This window comes from Haematobia irritans, chromosome 1 (assembly GCF_050003625.1).
Source record: "Haematobia irritans isolate KBUSLIRL chromosome 1, ASM5000362v1, whole genome shotgun sequence".
NCBI classification, from domain to species: Eukaryota; Metazoa; Arthropoda; class Insecta; order Diptera; family Muscidae; genus Haematobia; species Haematobia irritans.
The window spans coordinates 231,226,650-231,248,171 of NC_134397.1; the positions used below are offsets into that span (position 1 = coordinate 231,226,650).

At 35.0% G+C, this 21,522-nt stretch overlaps 2 protein-coding genes across 2 annotated transcripts; both read right to left on the reverse strand.

The window, feature by feature from the left end:
• Positions 1-7,375: 7,375 nt before the first annotated feature.
• On the reverse strand, positions 7,376-13,928 carry LOC142223232 (pyridoxal phosphate homeostasis protein). The gene is made up of 5 exons (XM_075293126.1): positions 13,680-13,928; positions 13,390-13,602; positions 8,009-8,156; positions 7,706-7,947; positions 7,376-7,597 (listed from the first exon to the last, which is right to left on the reverse strand). Exons 1-5 carry the CDS (start codon positions 13,770-13,772, stop codon positions 7,523-7,525), a joined length of 771 nt encoding a protein of 256 aa, XP_075149241.1. The 5' UTR covers positions 13,773-13,928; the 3' UTR covers positions 7,376-7,522.
• A 1,656-nt stretch (positions 13,929-15,584) lies between these two features.
• LOC142219527 (uncharacterized) lies at positions 15,585-16,257 on the reverse strand. Its single transcript, XM_075288476.1, has 2 exons — positions 16,024-16,257; positions 15,585-15,951 (listed from the first exon to the last, which is right to left on the reverse strand). The coding sequence occupies exons 1-2, from the start codon at positions 16,180-16,182 to the stop codon at positions 15,634-15,636; spliced, it is 477 nt and encodes a 158-aa protein (XP_075144591.1). The 5' UTR covers positions 16,183-16,257; the 3' UTR covers positions 15,585-15,633.
• Between the last annotated feature and the right edge of the window lie 5,265 nt (positions 16,258-21,522).

A 21,522-nucleotide genomic window follows, 5' to 3' on the forward strand; every position in this document is an offset into this window, starting at 1 on the left:
CTTCATATGAGGCCGTTTTGCCGCGATTTCGACCTTCAAACGCTCCAATAACGCCATGTAATAGTCACTGTTGATAGTTTTTCCCTTCTCAAGATAATCGATAAAAATTATTGCATGCGCATCCCAAAAAAAGAGGCCATTACTTTGCCAGCGGACTTTTGATTCTTTACACGCTTCGGCCGACTGTCGATTGGACTCAGAAGTGTAGTGATGGAGCCATGTTTCATCCATTGTCACATATCGACGGAAAAACTCGGGTGTATTATGAGTTAACAGCGGCAAACACCGCTCAGAATCATCAACACGTTGTTGTATTTGGTCAAATGTGAGCTCGCGCGGCACCCATTTTGTACAGAGCTTCCGCATATCCAAATATTGATTAATGATATGACCAACACGTACCTTTGATATCTTTAAGGCCTCTGCTATCTCGATCAACTTCATTTTACGGTCATTCAAAATCATTTTGTGGATTTTTTTTGATGTTTTCGTCGGTAACCACCTCTTTCGGGCTTCCACTGCGTTCACCGTCCTCTGTGCTCATTTCACCATGCTTGAATTTTGCATACCAATCAATTATTGTTGATTTCTCTGGGGCAGAGTCCGTAAACTCATTATCAAGCCAAGTTTTTGTTTCCACGTTTTTTCCCCTTCAGAAAACAGTATTTTATCAAAACACGAAATTCCTTTTTTTTCCATTTTTTTCACAATAACAAAAGTTGCTTCACAAAAGACGCTCTATCTCACAAACTAATTGACTTACAGGCGTCAAATTTTGACACGAACCATTTGAAGGTTGGTACATTATAAAAATAATATGCATTTAATACTAGTGATCTATGTGTCAGACCGGGGACTTATCAGCCAACCTGTTAAATTCCCAGTAAAGCGGGAGCGAAAATATAGTGAATTCCTGGAATGCAGTTCCCGAAAAAACACTATTAGAACATAAAAAAAGTAAGGAAAGTCTAAAGTCGGGCGGAGCCGACTATATTATACCCTGCACAACTTTGTAGATCTAAATTTTCGATACCATATCACATCCGTCAAATGTGTTCGGGGCTAAAGGGTGATACAGTCAAAATTTGGTCAATATAAACATGACGTATTTCTTTCAAGTTTGCATTTAAAAAACCTGAACACCCCTCATTTTGAAGGTGTGTGTGTAGAATGTTGCTCCTATTTTGATTTTGGAATTCACTCTTCAGTTGTCAAAATGCCGTCCAAGCAAGAAGAGCAGCGTATCAAAATTTTGCTCGCGCATTGCGAAAATCCGAGCTACTCGCACGCAAAGCTGGCAAAATCGCTAAAAGTTGCCAAATCAACCGTTACAAATGTAATTAAAATGTTTGGGGAACGTTTGTCGACAGCCAGGAAGTCTGGATCGGGGGGAAATCGAAAACCGGAAGCCGCTGAGACGACAAAGAGAGTTGCCGGTAGTTTCAAGCGAAACCCTAACCTCTCTCTCCGAGATGCCGCAAATAAGCTGGGTGTATCGTCTACAACCGTGTATCGAGCCAAAAAACGGGCCGGACTATCGACTTACAAGAAGGTAGTGACTCCAAATCGCGATGATAAACAAAATACGACGGCCAAAGCGCGATCCCGGAGGCTGTACACGACGATGCTGACGAAGTTGGACTGCGTGGTAATGGACGACGAAACCTACGTCAAAGCCGACTACAAGCAGCTTCCGGGACAAGAGTTTTATACGACAAAAGGAAGGGGAAAGGTAGCAGATATTTTCAAGCACATAAAACTGTCAAAGTTCGCAGAGAAATATCTGGTTTGGCAAGCCATCTGTACCTGTGGCTTGAAAAGCAGCATTTTCATAGCTTCCGGGACTGTCAACCAAGAAATTTATGTGAAAGAGTGTTTGAATAAACGTCTGCTGCCTTTCCTGAAGAAACACGGTTGTTCCGTACTGTTTTGGCCGGATTTGGCATCTTGCCATTACGGTAAAAAGGCCATGGAGTGGTACGCCGCCAACAACGTGCAGGTGGTTCCCAAGGACAAGAACCCTCCCAACACGCCAGAGCCAGAGCCCAATTGAGAAATACTGGGCTATTGTCAAGCGGAACCTAAAGAAGACCAAAAAAACTGCTAAGGACGAGCAGCAGTTCAAGGCAAACTGGCTTTCTGCGGTGAAGAAGGTGGACAAGGTGGCTGTACAAAATCTGATGGCAGGTGTCAAGCGTGAGGCCCGGCAATTCGGATTTGGAAAAGCGAAAGTCTAAGTGAATATTTTTCCTGAATTTTATACTAATTGAACTTGAAAAAGAAATTTAATTTGATTTTTTAAATAAACGATTTCACCGATTTACACGCGTTTTCCCTTGACCAAATTTTGACCGTATCACCCTTTATATATAAAGGTTTGTCCCAAATACATATATTTAAATATCAGTCGATCTGGACAGAATTTGATAGACTTCTACAAAATCTATAGACTCAAAATTTAAGTAGGCTAATGCACTAGGGTGGAACATAATGTTAGTAAAAAAATATGGGAAACATTTAAATCTCAAGCAAACGGGAAAAAATTTTACACAAATGAAGCATAAATTTTTTTTTTAATTCGTACTTCTCACAAAATAGTTCATTATTTCTTTAAATGTGTAAATTTTACTTCGAATGGCACTAAAGACATTCTTGCAATTTTGAACTCCACTTTTTTCCTTCAAACTACAAAATTTTTTTTTTTTACCAAGTGAAAAAAATTAATTAAGTCTAATCAATTTTCTTGAATTTGTCGAAAAATATTTATTTATTTTTGTGATATCGGCGTGATGCCAGGCGTTTGTTAAAATTTTCTAAAAATAATCCAAATTTTCTAAAATTAACCAAAACTTTTCTTCCTGCTGTGTTCACAGTTTTTTTTTAGTGTACTCTCCTTCAGTAGTTCATTAGTCTTTTTCTTATTTTAAAGCCGCAACATTTTCGGCACCTTTCTGTTGCACTGATCTTGATCGCTATATAGGTCTCCCTTGTCTTTCTTTCTGGGGGTCCACCATCCCTACACTCATAGAAAAAGGTCTGCTAAAACCAGCAGTCGATGTCTGCTGTTGTATTTTTGTACTTCAGGGCCTAATGAACAACAATTTATAAAATTTTTAGGTTATAAATTTTTCCCCAAAGCATATTTAAGAACCAAAAGTAGTTTTTGGTATATTTTTGCCCTGTAATATACTTACAAGCTCCTAAATACGATCAACAAACATTTTGTTTGCTGTTATGCCTCAATTCAATAAATATTCAGATTTTTGGTGAAATACTATAGATATTCATAAAATATTGTTTTAATTATTTAGGATAGCTCCTAAGTTGACATGTTTATTTGTTTTAGCCAAAATAAAACATGTTTTAGTCTAATCGAGCTTAAAAAATAGTAGGAAATGTTTGCTATTTCAGCAAACAGTGACTGCTGTCCCTTTTCTGCTGTTTTAGCAGACTTTTCTGCTGTCGCTACTAACAAATTTCTTTGGGTGTAGATCCTGGCGTTATTATTTTACACTGGGTAAATGAACTTCTTGAGCATTTAGACGCAGTTTTACATGGATAACGATTGATATTGAGTTAATGTAGGGAATATATGATCGGGGAGGGGAACTTCTCCTTGCCCGACTTTCTGAAAAATTAAGTCAAGTTCTCAAAAAAAAAATATTTTATTTTTTCAAATTTATGCAGAGGGGAGATAGCGTACTTGTCCAGCTTTACTATTTGGAAAATCGACTTGAAATTTTCGAGTAACGTAACGTACGGCCCATTCATAAAAATATAGCTTAGTTTAAAAAGTTTTTCTAAATTTTGACCTCGAATCCATTAAAATTGGGATGTGCTTGGTGCCTTAACAAATAATAAAGTTTATGGTATGTGTACACTGAACACACCCTGAACTATCAATTTCCAGGAGTGCTTTTGATGCATTGGAGAGAAAATGATTGTTAGGTTAAGGTGAGTATTAAGTTCGAGTTTAGCCGCTAAATTTCACTAAAGTGAAAACTAAATCAGTAAAAAAAATCATAAAATTATACATATTTGTTGCATATTTCATTATAACTTGATGGGGAATATCCCAAAGCAAATTTTCACAAAGTTTGTATTCCTTAAAATGGATTATTAAAGAGAAGTAATCGTGAAAAAATTACGATTTTAGCGGCTAAACTCGAACTTAATACTCACCTTTAAGTTGGATTTAATTTTCACCAAATAATGTTTACGAATATATATAAAAACAGATATATGTCCATATTCGCTTATCCATTACAAGGTGAATGCGAATCAATTCTACTATATTGGTGTTTTACACACCATATTATCTGGAATGTTCGTGAAAGTCGGACAAAGGGCAGCTACGCCTCCCCGACCCCATCCAAATATAAAAAGTCAGATAACCCTATTAATTTCATGTCCACTAGCATGTCTGTAAAAAAGCGGGCATTCCTCTAGACGCCACCCCAACCTACCCTGAAATTTTTTCTCTGATTCTCTGATTGCACTATCTTGGCATCCGGGCCCATTGTTGATGACATTTGCGATCGATTAAATGTCTACCTCGCTGATCTTACCAGCTATTTCACTGCAAGAAATTTGAGGATATCTCCCACCAAATCCTCAGCCACACTATTCACTACATGGACGGCGGAAGTACGCAGGCAGTTGAATGTCAGAATCGATGGCGAAACAATTCCAACAACAAATTACCCCAAGATTCTCGGGGTCACATTCGACAGCCTTTATAAGTCGTCCGCCCATGCCACTGCAATTTGTGATAAGCTCCGCGGTAGAAACTAGGTCCTCAAGTCACTTGCCGGCAGCACTTGGGATGCGAACAAAGAAACCTTGTTAACTACATATAAGGCAATTGGCCGGTCAGTGGTAAACTATGCAGCGCCAGTGTGGACACCTCAAACGAGCGATACGCAGTGGAATAACATACAGACCTGTCAGAACACTGCCCTTAGAACCGCAACAGGATGTCTCCGCAGTACACCCCTGGATCACCTTTATGCGGAGACTAAGATCATCCCAGTGCGTCGACACAACTACATGTTGTCTATCCACCATCTTGTGGATAGACAACCTCCACCGAGGAATGTAAGGGTTGATCTTCACCTTCTAGAGCCTTAGACCCAGCGTTACAAAAGAGAGTCTCTAGATCAGGCAGCATACCAGACAGGTCTGAACAGGATTCATGAGGATACTGTAGCTGAAGCGGTGAGAAGCTACAAGGTTAATCCTGTTCTCGGAGTCCGACCGCCGCCCATAACACCGGAGGAGAGAGACCTCCCAAGATTAATCCTGTTCACGGAGTCCGACCGATGCCCATAGCACCGGAGGAGAGAGACCTCCCACGGCAGACAAGGGTAGTTTTGGCCCAATCAGTGATTGATAGCAGCGTAGCTGACGTGTGTCCCATCTGTAATCAAGGGCCACATGACACTCGTCACCTTTTTGTTTGCCCAGCTAAGCCTACCCGTCTCACTACCAGATCACTCTGGACACACCCCATCCTTGTCGCAGAGTTCCTTGATCTAGCTACCAGCTGAACTACACAAGCATAGAAAAAAAATGGATTAAACTACATTAAAAACTGTTACAACAACAACCCTGAAAATTTTTAGCAAATCTGACAAAACTTAAGCCCAATTTTTGAAAAATTGGACAAATGGGTGGTCCCCGTCCAAATATCAAAAAATGAGGTACCCCCATATTAATTGCATAACCCTCCCTCACATCCTCTGTAAATTTCACCCCCTGCAATCACTAAAAATTTCAAACAAATCGGAGAACTTTGATTCAAAACTGATCAAAGGGTAGGTCCCCCACACAGACCCCTCAAAAAACTAAAGGGTGATTCTTTTGAGGTTAGGATTTTCATGCATTAGTATTTGACAGATCACGTGGGATTTCAGACATGGTGTCAAAGAGAAAGATGCTCAGTATGCTTTGACATTTCATCATGAATAGACTTACTAACGAGCCACAACGTCGAATTTTCAGTGAATGGGCCCTAGAAAAGTTGGCAGAAAATCCGCTTTTTTATCGACAAATTTTGTTCAGCGATGAGGCTCATTTCTGGTTGAATGGCTACGTAAATAAGCAAAATTGCCGCATTTGGAGTGAAGAGCAACCAGAAGCCGTTCAAGAACTGCCCATGCATCCCGAAAAATGCACTGTTTGGTGTGGTTTGTACGCTGGTGGAATCATAGGACCGTATTTTTTCAAAGATGCTGTTGGACGCAACGTTACGGTGAATGGCGATCGCTATCGTTCGATGCTAACAAACTTTTTGTTGCCAAAAATGGAAGAACTGAACTTGGTTGACATGTGGTTTCAACAAGATGGCGCTACATGCCACACAGCTCGCGATTCTATGGCCATTTTGAGGGAAAACTTCGGAGAACACTTCATCTCAAGAAATGGACCGGTAAGTTGGCCACCAAGATCATGCGATTTGACGCCTTTATACTATTTTTTGTGGGGCTACGTCAAGTCTAAAGTCTACAGAAATAAGCCAGCAACTATTCCAGCTTTGGAAGACAACATTTCCGAAGAAATTCGGGCTATTCCGGCCGAAATGCTCGAAAAACTTGCCCAAAATTGGACTTTCCGAATGGACCACCTAAGACGCAGCCGCGGTCAACATTTAAATGAAATTATCTTCAAAAAGTAAATGTCATGGACCAATCTAACGTTTCAAATAAAGAACCGATGAGATTTTGCAAATTTTATGCGTTTTTTTTTTTTAAAAGTTATCAAGCTCTTAACAAATCACCCTTTAGAATAAAGTCGTGATGATATACGACGAGTCTTTATATGCGTTTCCTTGGTGGTGGATATTTAAGATTGACTCTATACAAAAGTTTTTAAAAATGTTCTATTCGATTCAATTATTAGATTTTAATACTAATCAATGAGTCAAACATTAGGAAAAAATCGAAAGTCGATTTATAAAACTATATTTTACATATCGATTATTCGGAAGTTTTTTTTTTGTTCAAAATGTGATACAATTCTATGTTTACAGAAAAATTTTATTTCCTATCAACAGAACAAAATAGATAATTCTAATACCTAGAAGGTATTATAAACAATGCAGTGCACAATAGAATCTCAATTACTCGAATAATACGATTTCATTTCCCCTATACTGCATCATTTACACAACGAAACTGTTGGATTTTGTCCTAATTCTAAACAAAAACACAAATTAAAGAATCTCGTTTAGAAATGAAAAATATATTTGTACGTATACACAGCCTCATATATCCACGTATGCAGTGTTAAGAAACAAAGTTCTTCTCGCCCATTTAAAATGAGCAAAACACACAAAATTAACTAAAAAGTAAAATAGAATAAAAGACGCATAGAATTCTTAACAAATACAACGATAACAATTATTTATTTGGCTTTTCCAAATCAATGGCAATACATAGTACAAAGTTTATATATGGGTAGTAGTGTATGTATGTATGTATGTACATATTTCGATGATCCATTTCCTGCATATATGGGTGACTTAAGCAGCTTGTTTCTTGGGTCGATAGCCAAAAATAGAACTTCCCACACGCACAATGGTGCTGCCCATTTCAATCTGGAAGATGAAAAAAATATAAATAGTACACATACATCCTCATTTAAGATGAAATAATTCCCTATATGAATTTACTTTGTTTACAATTTTTCCATTTTCTTAACTTACCGCTCTATCAAAATCATCCGACATTCCCATAGAAACTTGTACGTCTTTTTCGTCCAATTGATTTTCTTCACATATTTGTTTATGCACTTTCATAAGTGATATAAAATCTGGATTTGGTCCAGTGGAATAATCATGTCCGAAAGCCCCAATTGTCATTATGCCTCTAAGATTAAGGTCTTTGAGATTTTCCTTAATGTATTTGTATAATTTGGGAGCATCCGTTGGTTCAATACCATTTTTGGCTAAAATGAGACAGAATTTTTAATTTTGAAAATATCTATAACCACACAGCAATAACAATACCTTCTTCACCACTCGTATTGATTTGTATGAGCACATTTAGAGGCTGTTTATTGTCCTTTTCGACTTTGTGCCAGGCGGAATTTAAATTATTGGCTAACTTTTCACTATCCACTGTCTGGACCATATGCATATTGGGGAGTTTTATAATCTAAAAAGAATAAATCAAAATAAATTAATAAATTTTGATTGGAAAGTATAGACTTAAATAAAAATCTTATTAATAAACCGATGATCTAAAAACCATGTAATGCTACAAAGTTTTGTTTTTTATTTTAAGTTTTTGTTTTTTAATATCTACAAAAGATCGAATGCGTTATTTATAAAAAAAAAAAATAATTAATGTCCAATTTTAAACTCAAGTACTACACTGTACAGTCAAAAAACATTTTTTTTTTGTTTTGGTACATCCTAAAAGTATACAACTAATTTTATTGAAAAAACACTGCGTTAAAAATTGAATTGAATTCAAATGATGATTTGTGAAATAAATTGGTCGAATTTTGAATTATAGTATGCTAATTTAATTTATTTTGTTAGACTTCAAACCACGAGAAAGATGTTTTTTTTTTCGACTATTGGAAATGACTTGGAATTTCGTCTAATTTCATTTTCGACACAGTCCATTAGAAAATGTTAAATTTAAGTTTTATAAATTCAACCATTTTACAAATGTACAATTAATTAACAAGTATATACGGCCGTAAGTTCGGCCAGGCCGAAGCTTATGTATCCACCACCATGGATTGCATAGAAACTTCTTCTAAACACTGCCATCCACAATCGATGGCAGTGTTTAGAAGAAGAATTTTAACAAAATTTTCTATAGAAATAAAATTTTGACAAAATTTTCTATAGAAATAAAATTTTGACAAAATTTTCTACAGAAATAAAATTTTAACAAAATTGTCTATAGAAATAAAATTTTGACAAAATTGTCTATAGAAATAAAATTTTGACAAAATTTTCTATAGAAATAAAATTTTGACAAAATTTTCTATAGAAATAAAATGTTGACAAAATTTTCTATAGAAATTTATAAAATTTTACCAAAAATTTTGGTAAAATTTTACCAAAAATTTTGGTAAAATTTTACCAAAATTTTCTATAGAAAAAAAATTTTGACAAAATTTTCTATAGAAATAAAATTTTGACGAAATTTTCTTTAGAAATAAAATTTTGACAAAATTTTCTTTAGAAATAAAATGTTAACAAAATTTTCTATAGAAATTAAATTTTAACAAAATTTTCTATAGAAATAAAATTTTGACAAAATTTTCTATAGAAATAAAATTTTGGCAAAATTTTCTATAGAAATAAAATTTTGACAAAATTTTCTATAGAAATAAAATTTTGACAAAATTTTCTATAGAAATAAAATTTTGACAAAATTTCTATAGAAATAAAATTTTGACACAATTTTCTATAGAAATAAAATTTTGACAAAATTTTCTATAGAAATAGAAATAGAAATTTTCTATAGAAATAGAAATAAAATTTTGACAAAATTTTCTATAGAAATAAAATTTTGACAAAATTTTCTATAGAAATAAAATTTAAAAAAAAAATTCTATAGAAATAAAATTTTGAAAAAATTTTCTATAGAAATAAAATTTTGAAAAAATTTTCTACAGAAATAAAATTTTTAAAATATTTTCTATAGAAATAAAATTTTGAAAAAATTTTCTATAGAAATAAAATTTTGACAAAATTTTCTATAGAAATAAAATTTTGACAAAATTTTCTATAGAAATAAAATTTTGATAAAATTTTCTACAGAAATCAAATTTTGACAAAATTTTCTATAGAAATAAAATTTTGTTGTTGTTTTTTATTGCAGCTTAAAACCATACATTGACTAAACTACAAGTGTAGCTTAACCAACAGAGGAAAAGAATGTTTGTCAAATTAATTTGGGCAAAGCCCTATAGACTGCAAGATAGTTGGATGGACGCACGTTTCGGAATTACCACATTCCTCATCAACATCCTCTACTTGCAGCAAAACTATCAACCAATTATCAGAATAAATTCAGGCAGTTCATTAAACCCAACAATGAACCGCACTTGAACCTCCCGAAAAAAGGTTTTGTATGATGCTTATGCCGAAATAAATTCAAAACAAACATATCTCTTTTCCTATGCTACTGTCAAATCATCGATTTGAATTCAGTTGGCTGGGTTTATTTTGAGCGTGCCTCCTCTTCTTTTTCTATTCGGGAGGTTCAAGTGCGGTTCATTATTGGGTTTAATGAACTGCCTGAATTTATTCTGATAATTGGTTGATAGTTTTGCTGCAAGTAGAGGATGCTGATGAGGAATGTGGTAATTCCGAAACGTGCGTCCATCCAACCATCTTGCAGTCTATAGGGCTTTGCCCAAAAAAATTTGACAAACATTCTTTTCCTCTGTTGGTTAAGCTACACTTGTAGTTTAGTCAATGTATGGTTTTAAGCTGCAATAAAAAACAACAACAATGCTTAAAGAACAAAACCAACAATAACAAAACAAAAAGAATAGAAATAACATTTTGACAAAATTTTCTATAGAAATAAAATTTTGACAACATTTTCTATAGAAATAAAATTTTGACAAAATTTTCTGTAGAAATAAAATTTTGACAAAATTTTCTATAGAAATAAAATTTTAACAAAATTTTCTATAGAAATAAAATTTTGAAAAAATTTTCTATAGAAATAAAATTTTGGTAGATTATTTTTGGCTCGAGTGGCAACCATGATTATGAACCGATATGGACCAATTTTTGAGTGATTGGAGATCGGCTATATATAACTATAGACCAATATGGACCGTTTGGTATGGTTGTTGGCGGCCATATACTAACACGACGTTCCAAATTTGAACCGGATCGGATGAATTTTGCTCCTCCAAGAGGCTCCGGAGGTCAAATCTGGGGAACGGTTTATATGGGGGCTATATATAATTATGGACCGATGTGGACCAATTTTTGCAGGCTATTAGAGACTATATACCAACACCATGTACCAAATTTCAGCAAAATAGGATGAAATTTGCTTCTCTTTGAGGCTCTTATATGGGGGCTATATATAATTATGGACCGATGTGGACCAATTTTTGCATGGTTATTAGAGACTATATACCAACACCATGTACCAAATTTCAGCAAGATAGGATGAAATTTGCTTCTCTTTGAGGCTTCGCAAGCCAAATCTGGGGATCGGTTTATATGGGGGCTATATATAATTATGGACCGATGTGGACGAATTTATGCATGGTTGTTAGAGACCATATACCAACACCATGTACCAAATTTCAGCCGGATCGAATGAAATATGCTTCTGTTAGAGGCTCCACAAGCCAAATCTGAGGGTCCCTTTATATGGGGGCTATACATAAAAGTGGACCGATATGGCCCATTTGCAATACCATCCGACCTACATCAATAACAACTACTTGTGCCAAGTTTCAAGTCCATAGTTTGTTTCGTTCGGAAGTTAGAGTGATTTCAACATACGGACGGACGGACATGCTAAGATCGACTCAGAATTTCACACGACCCGAATATATATACTTTATGGGGTCTTAGAGCAATATTTCGATATGTTACAAACGGAATGAGAAAGTTAATATACCCCCATCCTATGGTGGAGGGTATAAAAACAAATTGAAATTTTTGCTCACGATGCACATTATACCGTCTTGAAATAAACCGTAGTCAAAATGACGAAGAATGACGTTTGTGTACAAAAAATAAGGATGACTTTCCAATGTTAAAGGATCTTTGTATATCTTGTAGTATGTGAATAAATAAATAAAAAATTAACAATAATAAAGAAGTACAAAAACTATAATATGTAAGCATATGGAAGACATTAATTGAAAGAGTAAAATTCATAAAAATGTTTACTTTGGATGCGTAATAAACATTATAATATCATTTCGCGAACATCCAAGCATTATCGTTAACATTGATGTGCAGCATTTTTTTTATATTACAGTGTAAAATACAAAATAGCTTAAGAAACACATTATGGGGTAGACAACGAAATATATAGTGATCATTCATTAGATTTTTGTCATAATAAACTTATATTATGTGGAATTGTATAAAATCTCTTCTTCGACATTTAAAATCGTCTTCTTCATAGAACAGATTTCAATGCAAAAATATTTTATGTATTTTGTATTTTTATTTATATGTATTTTGTATTGTTAAATAAGCGTAAGATAGTTTGTTGTTGTTGTAGGAGCTGCGAGAAATGAAGTAATCTAATTTACTTGGATCTTGCTTCAATTCATTAGTTTGTTATGAGCGCCTCGATTTCTCAATGCTTGTTGTGTCCAACGACTATTTAATCAGATACAGATAGGTCAAGCGGATACATTACCGTCACTGAGAACATCTTGACCTGTTTACTCCTCTTTTGAGATGACAATCGAAGTCTATCTTCAGAGCAACATTCCGCTTAGTTTAGTGTTTTCTATCCAGCGAAGACCCAAATCTAGAGAAGATCACTATAAGACTATGATAATTGTTTGCTTTGAAGACGAGGCGATATTAACCTGAACTTAAAGATTATCATGTCAGCTTCTACAACAAGAACAACAACATAGACCGGAATTTATTAACAACTATATTTAGTATGATCTATACTTGGCTTTAGGAAGAGGGTTGTAGACTGTTTAATACATTATTTCTACACTATAGTAAGAGTACATAGGCAACCGCTACCAATTTAGCAACTATAAGAAATTTTCGAATTTCTAAATAATATTTCTTGAAAAGCTATATAGCTGCTTTATAGTCTCATCTTGTTACTTCAGCATCACTTTGTCCATTGGCAAAAATAGAACTATCCCCTCTGTTCTGGTTTACGAATTCGCAAAATTTTCCCCAATCGAGTTTCCGAACCACAATGATATATAATACGTAAGAATTTTACATACTGTTCTTATCGGTAAGGAAATTAAATGGAAGAAATTTCTTGACAACATATGAAATGGTTCAGAATTTATTGACAGTTAAAAATTTAGCATTTTGCAAATTCGTAAACCAGAACATGAGAGTTTTACAGTTTGTTTGTATGTTTTGTTTATATGGTTTGGCTGGCTAAACCTAGGTCGAAATTTGGACATTGTGTGTTCCTATTGGACTATAAGTTTTTATAATAATTATCCTATTTTGTATTTCAGCTGGCTACCTAATCAAATGTATGTGTCGAACGAATGCAATACGCAAAATACTCATACAGATATTTTCGACGCAAAGTAATTTTTACTATTACCAAAAATAGACATGTAACAATATCTCTCAATTAATGGGCATTTTTCCACATATTGCATATTCATCTAAATGGAATTTTCCACAATTTGCATATGGAAACCGGCCAAAATTTTACTCACCTTATTAATTTTGTTTGTCTGTAGATGACCAATAAAATGCCATTTTATATCCGGACAATTGGCTAAGATATCAGGATGTTGACTTTTCTCCACCAGTTCCTGTACATAGTTCTCACCAAAATCCCTTTGACCAATGGAATAGCAATCAATGATCATTTCAACTGGTTTTGTTTTGCTAACGGCAACCAACAGAGGTTTATCACCTTTTAATTCCTAATGAAGGACGAGTATATGGTTGAGACATTTTTATGTATTTTTGCATAAACAAGTGCATATATGTGAAGGCAAACCTTGGGACGTTGTTCAAAGGCCACATCTACCCTCTTCAAGATTTGTTGGAGGCCAGCTTTTACATCTACATCCGTCATAATGCGTTTTATCATTTGATTTACTGAATCTCTTTAGAATTTTAATTAATCTCGGTGCTTACAAGATGAAGAAGATAATCTTATCTTTATTGTCAATATAAAACTAATATTTTAGATGTATTTGCTAAATTATTTACTATAGAAAGAGCGCTTATCAACAGCAACAACAAATATCATATGAGTGCATCTCTAAATGTCAAAACAAACAACACTTGGCATCACTTTTAGAAAACAGCTGACAGTGAAAAACGTATCAACTGATAAACACAATGCTAACGTTGACGATTATGAAGTTCGAGTGTAAACACAAAAATAACGGTTACCGGATAATCTGGACGGCGCATAATACTAATTTCGTTTTTACAAAAAAAAAACAAATATCTGCATTTATCAACCTGAAAACCTGTTTCTTTTACAAATATCTTCAAATTCACTTTTTCCAATAGTTTGAAGGGGCTCTTAGCGGTGTCGTTCTAAATTTATCTGAAAAGGCACCTAATAATTGCACTCATGCGATACATTTTTATAGTAGCTTGGAGTGGTACAACTTCTCAATAGTGACGGCAAATTTGCAACGAGTTTTGGATATCATATACGACTGTTTTCGACGTGGTAGGGATTGTCAAAATCACAAAATGTTGGCAGGGATTTCATCGATTTATTTATTTATTGTGATTAAAATCTTTTATAACATGAAATCAAAAGTTGTAAAGTGTTATAAATAATCACAGCAGTAAATATTTATTACCATTTGATTAAAAAGAGTTCATTTATTTGCGACTGGTTTTAAAAAGCTGATTCCTTGAATGCCTTGCTTCCTAAATATGCCTTGCTAAAATGCAATACCACTTTTTGTTATTCTACAACTAAAGAACATTTGCTAATAAATTTGTAATGGGTGATTCTTTTGAGGTTAGGATTTTCATGCATTAGTATTTGACAGATCACGTGGGATTTCAGACATGGTGTCAAAGAGAAAGATGCTCAGTATGCTTTGACATTTCATCATGAATAGACTTACGATCTGCCACAACGTCGAATTTTCAGTGAATGGGCCCTAGAAAAGTTGGCAGAAAATCCGCTTTTTTATCGACAAATTTTGTTCAGCGATGAGGCTCATTTCTGGTTGAATGGCTACGTAAATAAGCAAAATTGCCGCATTTGGAGTGAAGAGCAACCAGAAGCCGTTCAAGAACTGCCCATGCATCCCGAAAAATGCACTGTTTGGTGTGGTTTTTACGCTGGTGGAATCATTGGACCGTATTTTTTCAAAGATGCTGTTGGACGCAACGTTACGGTGAATGGCGATCGCTATCGTTCGATGCTAACAAACTTTTTGTTGCCAAAAATGGAAGAACTGAACTTGGTTGACATGTGGTTTCAACAAGATGGCGCTACATGCCACACAGCTCGCGATTCTATGGCCATTTTGAGGGAAAACTTCGGAGAACAATTCATCTCAAGAAATGGACCGGTAAGTTGGCCACCAAGATCATGCGATTTGACGCCTTTAGACTATTTTTTGTGGGGCTACGTCAAGTCTAAAGTCTACAGAAATAAGCCAGCAACTATTCCAGCTTTGGAAGACAACATTTCCGAAGAAATTCGGGCTATTCCGGTCGAAATGCTCGAAAAAGTTGCCCAAAATTGGACTTTCCGAATGGACCACCTAAGACGCAGCCGCGGTCAACATTTAAATGAAATTATCTTCAAAAAGTAAATGTCATGGACCAATCTAACGTTTCAAATAAAGAACCGATGAGATTTTGCAAATTGTATGCGTTTTTTTTTTTTTAAAAATTATCAAGCTCTTAACAAATCACCCTTTATAAGCTTTGTATAATAATTTCAAAAGTTCCAATTTCAAACGTCACATTTAATTTTCGTTTTTAAAATTTTCATTTGATGAAGCTTCTTCATAAATTTTATCATGTTCCTCAGGTGATGCATTTACTACTTGACCAAAATGTGATGATCTTGGCTTTATGTTCAAGGACATATCCGAATTTCTTAATTCTGCTTTAATGAAATGATCCAAATCAACATCTCCCCTAGAAATGTTTTGATTCATGGATGGTTTGGGCAAATAAACACCATATATTGTTTGGTTTATCGAATCATTTGTAATGCTGAACTGGGATTGTGTAAATAATTGTGATGGTGAGGGTAAAGTTCCTCCCAACACCATATCCCACTAAAAGTAAAAGAAATTTTATTCGCGGAAGAAATGTCAAAATCAAATTTACATATGTATTTCACTACTTACAAAATTGAATACTTCCAAAGTCATCACATAGATCAGAAAAAGTATCAGCGAAAATTTGAAAATTTCATGTAATATAAGTAAAAATGAGTTGACAGATGAGACCAACAATATTCGGAAACCATCATTGATGGTGTTTATGATGTCCTGTACAATGAACATTTTAAAGATTCTTGTAGTTTGGATATATATGACAAACAATTTTGAATGTAAATGAAAGGAGAATTATTACACAGTTAAAATTTGAATTTTTTAAATAAAATACTTCAAATAGTTTCCCTGTAGGAATTTCTCGAACTCACTCAAAATCAAACTAAGTTTTTACTAATTTGAGGCCACTGTTAGCTAACTCAATATTTATGCAGTCTTGAGCCAATTGAATTTTTCCCAAACTCACTTTTTTCGATCAGCAATGAGTTACCTTTTCGCTCACTCTAAGCTGATGCATATTTAAGTGAAGTAAAGTCATGGAAACAATTCAAATAAACAAACAAAAGATTTGTATTGACTTCTATAACTGTCAATTTGGATTTGGCTTTTTATATTTGTTTCAATTTAGCTTGTAATTTCAGAGAACTTTTATAATTTTTTGTCACGGATAGCGGTAAGTAACATATAAATGCACAATTAAAATGCAAATTAATAATTAAACTTACCTTTTTTCCACTAGAACCCATCATTATCAGTGACGGAATAAATGGAAACTTTGAATAAAAGTATTGAATGGCTATTTGAGGACGAAAATATTGGGAAATACACTTAAGCCTTTTGGACTTCCCTGACGAATGCCACTTCGATTCAGTGTGCTTCATTACAAAAGTAGGTACAACTCCCTCTGAGTAAACGAGAAAATTAAGACAACACTCAAACTCAAGACAAGATGAACTAAACGAATATTTCCCGAATTTTTATTTACGTTATATTTTATTTGTTGTAAAATAATTTAAAAAAATCTGAAAAGTTATTTTTTTTAATTAATTCAAAATAAAATGAGCCAAAAATAATAAAACAAAAACAAAATATTTTATTGTCCACAAAGAGCTCACCATAAACTAATCAGTTAGGAGCTAACTCATAGTATGCTCATATATTATCAGCCTAAAGCTAACTCACTTTGAGCATACTTTTGGTTAGTTGAAGCTTATGCAGGGTTGAGTGAGTACCCTCACACACCGTGTTAAAACTGAATAGGATTTTATATGGGAAATGAGTTAGGTTATGAGTCACCTGTGACTCAGTTATGACCATAGACCAATTAAAATAGAGACATACCTTGACAATTCACCATGGTTTTGTTTATTTGCAGTGCGCAGTCATTCCACTCAATTGCTCAATCAAGTGACTCAATTGCTTTTTTGAAAACGAGAAATGCCGTACAAATCAGTCAATTTGCATTACAAAAAAGGTTTGGAAGTATAGAATTTTATATGCTTTTACAATAGGGCTGTTTTCTTTTTGCACTGGATACAACATTTGTATGGGCTATCCAGAACATCGTTGCTCTGGTGTTCTATCCAGAACATCTCATCAGTGCAAGTCGCGCCGATCTTGCCAGATTGTGTTTTGATAAAGTGACGCTTCATCGATTCACAATAGCACTTTATTGTGACTAATTTATCGAAAAACATGCAAATTAAAGTGGTATCATAGACCAATTAAAATAGAGACATACTTTGACAATTCACCATGGTTTTGTTTATTTGCAGTGCGCGGTCATTCCACTCAATTGCGCAGTCAAGTGACTCAATTTCTTTTTGGAAAACGAGAATTACCGTACAAATCAGTAAATTTACATTACAAAAAAGGTGTGGATGTAAAGAATTTTACATGTTTTTCCAATATTTGGTGTTTCATCAAAAGAACAAACGAAAGAAAACAAATTAAAGCCAAATTTAAAAATCACTCAATTGCAGACGAAAAAGAGCCATCTACGGTGTGCAGACAAACTACAGCGCTGTGAATTCACTTGAGATGTCTATACCTTCCTTGGTCTATGGTGGTATAGTGTCATAAATAATCGCAGCAGTAAATATTTATTACTAATTGGAGCATTTCATACATTAAAAATGCAAGATTTCACTTCTTTTCTGTGATTGTTTTTGAAAAGCTGATGACAGTAGGGCTGTTTTCTTTTAGCACTGGATACCCTAAGCCGTGAAGGACTAAAAGAAAACAGAGTACTCGTTTATCCAGGACATCTCAAAAAATATGCAACACTGTCATCAGCTGTTTAAAAACAATCACAGAAAAGAAGTGAAATCTTGCATTTTTAACGTATGAAATGCTCAAATAGTAATAAATATTTACTGCTGCGATTATTTATGACACTGTACCACTTTGAATTTCATGTTTTTCGATAAATTAGTCACAATAAATTGCTAAAGAAGTGTCACTTTATCAAAATACAATCTGGCAACATCGGCGCGACTTGCACTGATGAGTTGTTCTGGATAGAACACCAGTGCAACGATGTTCTGGATAGTCCATACAAATGTTGCATCCAGTGCTAAAAGAAAACAGCCCTAGTGTTGTTTTGGAGATGTCCTGGATAAACGAGTACTCTGTTTTCTTTTAGTCCTTCACGGCTTAGGGTATCCAGTGCTAAAAGAAAACAGCCCTAATATTTGGTGTTTCATCACGAAAACAAAGGAAACAAAACATATTAAACCCAAATTAAACAAGTATATACGGCCGTAAGTTCGGCCAGGCCGAATCTTATGTACCCTCCACCATGGATTGCGTAGAACCTTCTACGAAAGACTGTCATCCACAATCGAATTACTTGGGTTGTGGTATCTTAAAACTTCTTAACATCGTTTTCTAAATTGTGAGTTAGTCCATACGTGGTAGAGAGCCAGAATTGAAATATGGGGGTCGCTTATATGGGGGCTATATACAATTATGAACTTGATATGGACCAATTTTTGTGTGATTGGGGATCGATTTATCTGAGGGCTATATATAACTATAGACCGATATGGACCTAGTTAGACATGGTTGTTAACGGCCATATACTACCACTAAATTTCAACTGACTCGGCTGAAATTTGCTCCTCCAAGAGGATCCAAAACCAAATCTCGGGATCGGTTTATATGGGGGCTATATATGATTATGGCCTACTTTTGGCATGGCTGTTAAATATCATATACTACCACCACGTAACAAATTTCAACCGAATCGGATGAATTTTTCTCTTCAAAGGGGCTACGGAGGTCAAATCTGGGGATCGGTTTATATGGGGGCTGTATATAATTATGAACCGATTTCGACCAATTTTTGCATGGGTGTTTGAGGCCATATATTAACACCACGTACCAAATTTCAACTGAATCAAATGAATTTTGGTCTTCCAAGAGGCTCCGGAGGTCAAATCTGGTGATCGGTTTATATGGGGACTATATATATTTATGGACTGATGTGGACCATTTTCTGCATGGTCATTAGAGACCATATACTAACACCACGTACCAAATTTCAGCCGGATCGGATGAAATTTGCTTCTCTTAGAGGCTCCGCAAGCCAAATTGGGGCGATCGGTTTATATGGGGGCTATATATAATTATTGACCGATGTGGTCCAATTTTTGCGTAGATGTTAGAGACTATATACTTACACCATGTACCAAATTTCAGCCGGATCGGGTGAAATTTGCTTCTCTTAGAGGCTCCGAAAGCCAATTCGGAGGATCGGTTTATATGGGGGCTATATATAATTATGGACCGATGTGGACCAATTTTTGCATGGTTGTTAGAGATCATATGGTGACACCATGTACCAAATTTCAGCCGGATCGGATGAAATTTGCTTCTCTTAGAGTCCCCGCAAGCCAAATTTGGGGGTCCGTTTTTTGGGGGCTATTCGTAAAAGTGGACCGATATGGCCCATTTGCAATACCATCCGACCTACATCAATAACAATTACTTGTGCCAAGTTTCAAGTCGATAGCTTGTTTCGTTCGGAACTTAGCGTGATTTCAACGGACGGACGGACATGCTCAGATCGACTCAGAATTTCACCACGACCCAGAATATATACTTTATGGGGTCTTAGAGCAATATTTCGATGTGTTACAAACGGAATGACAAAGTTAATATACCCCCATCCTATGGTGGAGGGTATAAAAATCGCTCAATTGCAGAAAGAGCCCTCTACGGTGCGCAAACAAACTACAGCGCTGTGAATTCACTTGAGATGTCTATACCTTCCTTGGTCTACGGTTATGACTAACATAACCTAACATATGTCATCTTCGAATAATTCTGCAGCTGTGAATGCGTGAGTTGGTTTTAGATGCATTTGCTATGCAGTGTCATTTGAAGAGCTACAACCACCATAAACATATGATTTTGACTTCTTAAAATTTTGTCGAAATAAAAAAATTGTAACCATATGGGTCCATGATTTAACCTTCTTGTTCAGCCATACCATACATCACATTTTCATGAGTTCTATCACGTAGCAAATGCATTTGTTGTTTATTTTTCGCATTGTTTACTTATAAGTGTATAACACTTATGAATTTGTTTACAATACATATCAGCTACACTATACTCACAAAATTCTCCTATCTTAATAATTGCTAGTGGATTACGTGTGAATCATATTTGTCTTCTATAAATAACAAAAACGCAAATTTTGAGGAAATGATAATTATCGATATTCGAGTGGCTATTTTTCAATTAATTAAACGATTAAACAAAACTAAAATGATGACTGTCAGTACACATTAAGTGATAGGCCTAAAAATTCTTGGAAATATTGTGAAACAAAACACAGAGGTACATTTCAATGTGTATTGAGATGGACAATGCTTGGATATCTGGAATTTTGGGGACAATAGCCTAAGATACAAATCACCTAGAATGACTAACAATTCCAAGTTCGTGCAACGAACCCAAGAATTGCCAAACCAGGGGAATATATTATTTTCATGGAAATTCGATATAATTAAATATATTGAAGATTATTTTTATATATAAATTTGCAGAGGAAATTGCTTCCAAGAATTACGAAAATATAACAGGTGAACTTTGATTTTAGATCGAAAGGTAGTGTCGGATCATTTCCGTCTGAAATCGATAGCCATTCACCTATGCCAGTTCTCTCGACTCTGTGCGCTGTGATACTCTCTTTGTGTATTTACAGTGGCGTTCCGATGGCGAACCACTAACATTTCGCACTTTACTGGTTGAGTCCTCTAATTATGTATGCTGAATACATGTAACATAGATGGTTGACAGCTGTGAAATTCTCAACAAGGCTGTGGAGGATATGTGCCTCAAATGTCTTGGCTACTGAAGAGGGATATCAGTCTGTACGATTCATCATTGCTCGAGTCCTTGTTTGGTTTCAGTAGCGTAATCACTCTATCCAATTTTAACTATCTGGTATAATCAGTGCTTCCAAGGACAAATTGATGAATCTGCTCAAGTAATCATCTCCCAGTATACCCAGATGCTTCATCATTAGCATAGAAACTCTGTTGGAGCCCAGCGCCTCGG

Coding starts and splice junctions, on each gene's coding strand:
- LOC142223232 (XM_075293126.1), bottom strand. CDS start 13,772: ATGATAAAACGCATTATGACGGATGTAGATGTAAAAGCTGGCCTCCAA. Junction 13,603..13,679: donor CCTTTGAACAACGTCCCAAG/GTTTGCCTTCAC, acceptor GTCCTTCATTAG/GAATTAAAAGGTGATAAACC. Junction 7,948..8,008: donor CAATACGAGTGGTGAAGAAG/GTATTGTTATTG, acceptor GTCTCATTTTAG/CCAAAAATGGTATTGAACCA.
- LOC142219527 (XM_075288476.1), bottom strand. CDS start 16,182: ATGTTCATTGTACAGGACATCATAAACACCATCAATGATGGTTTCCGA. Junction 15,952..16,023: donor CTTTGGAAGTATTCAATTTT/GTAAGTAGTGAA, acceptor TTTTACTTTTAG/TGGGATATGGTGTTGGGAGG.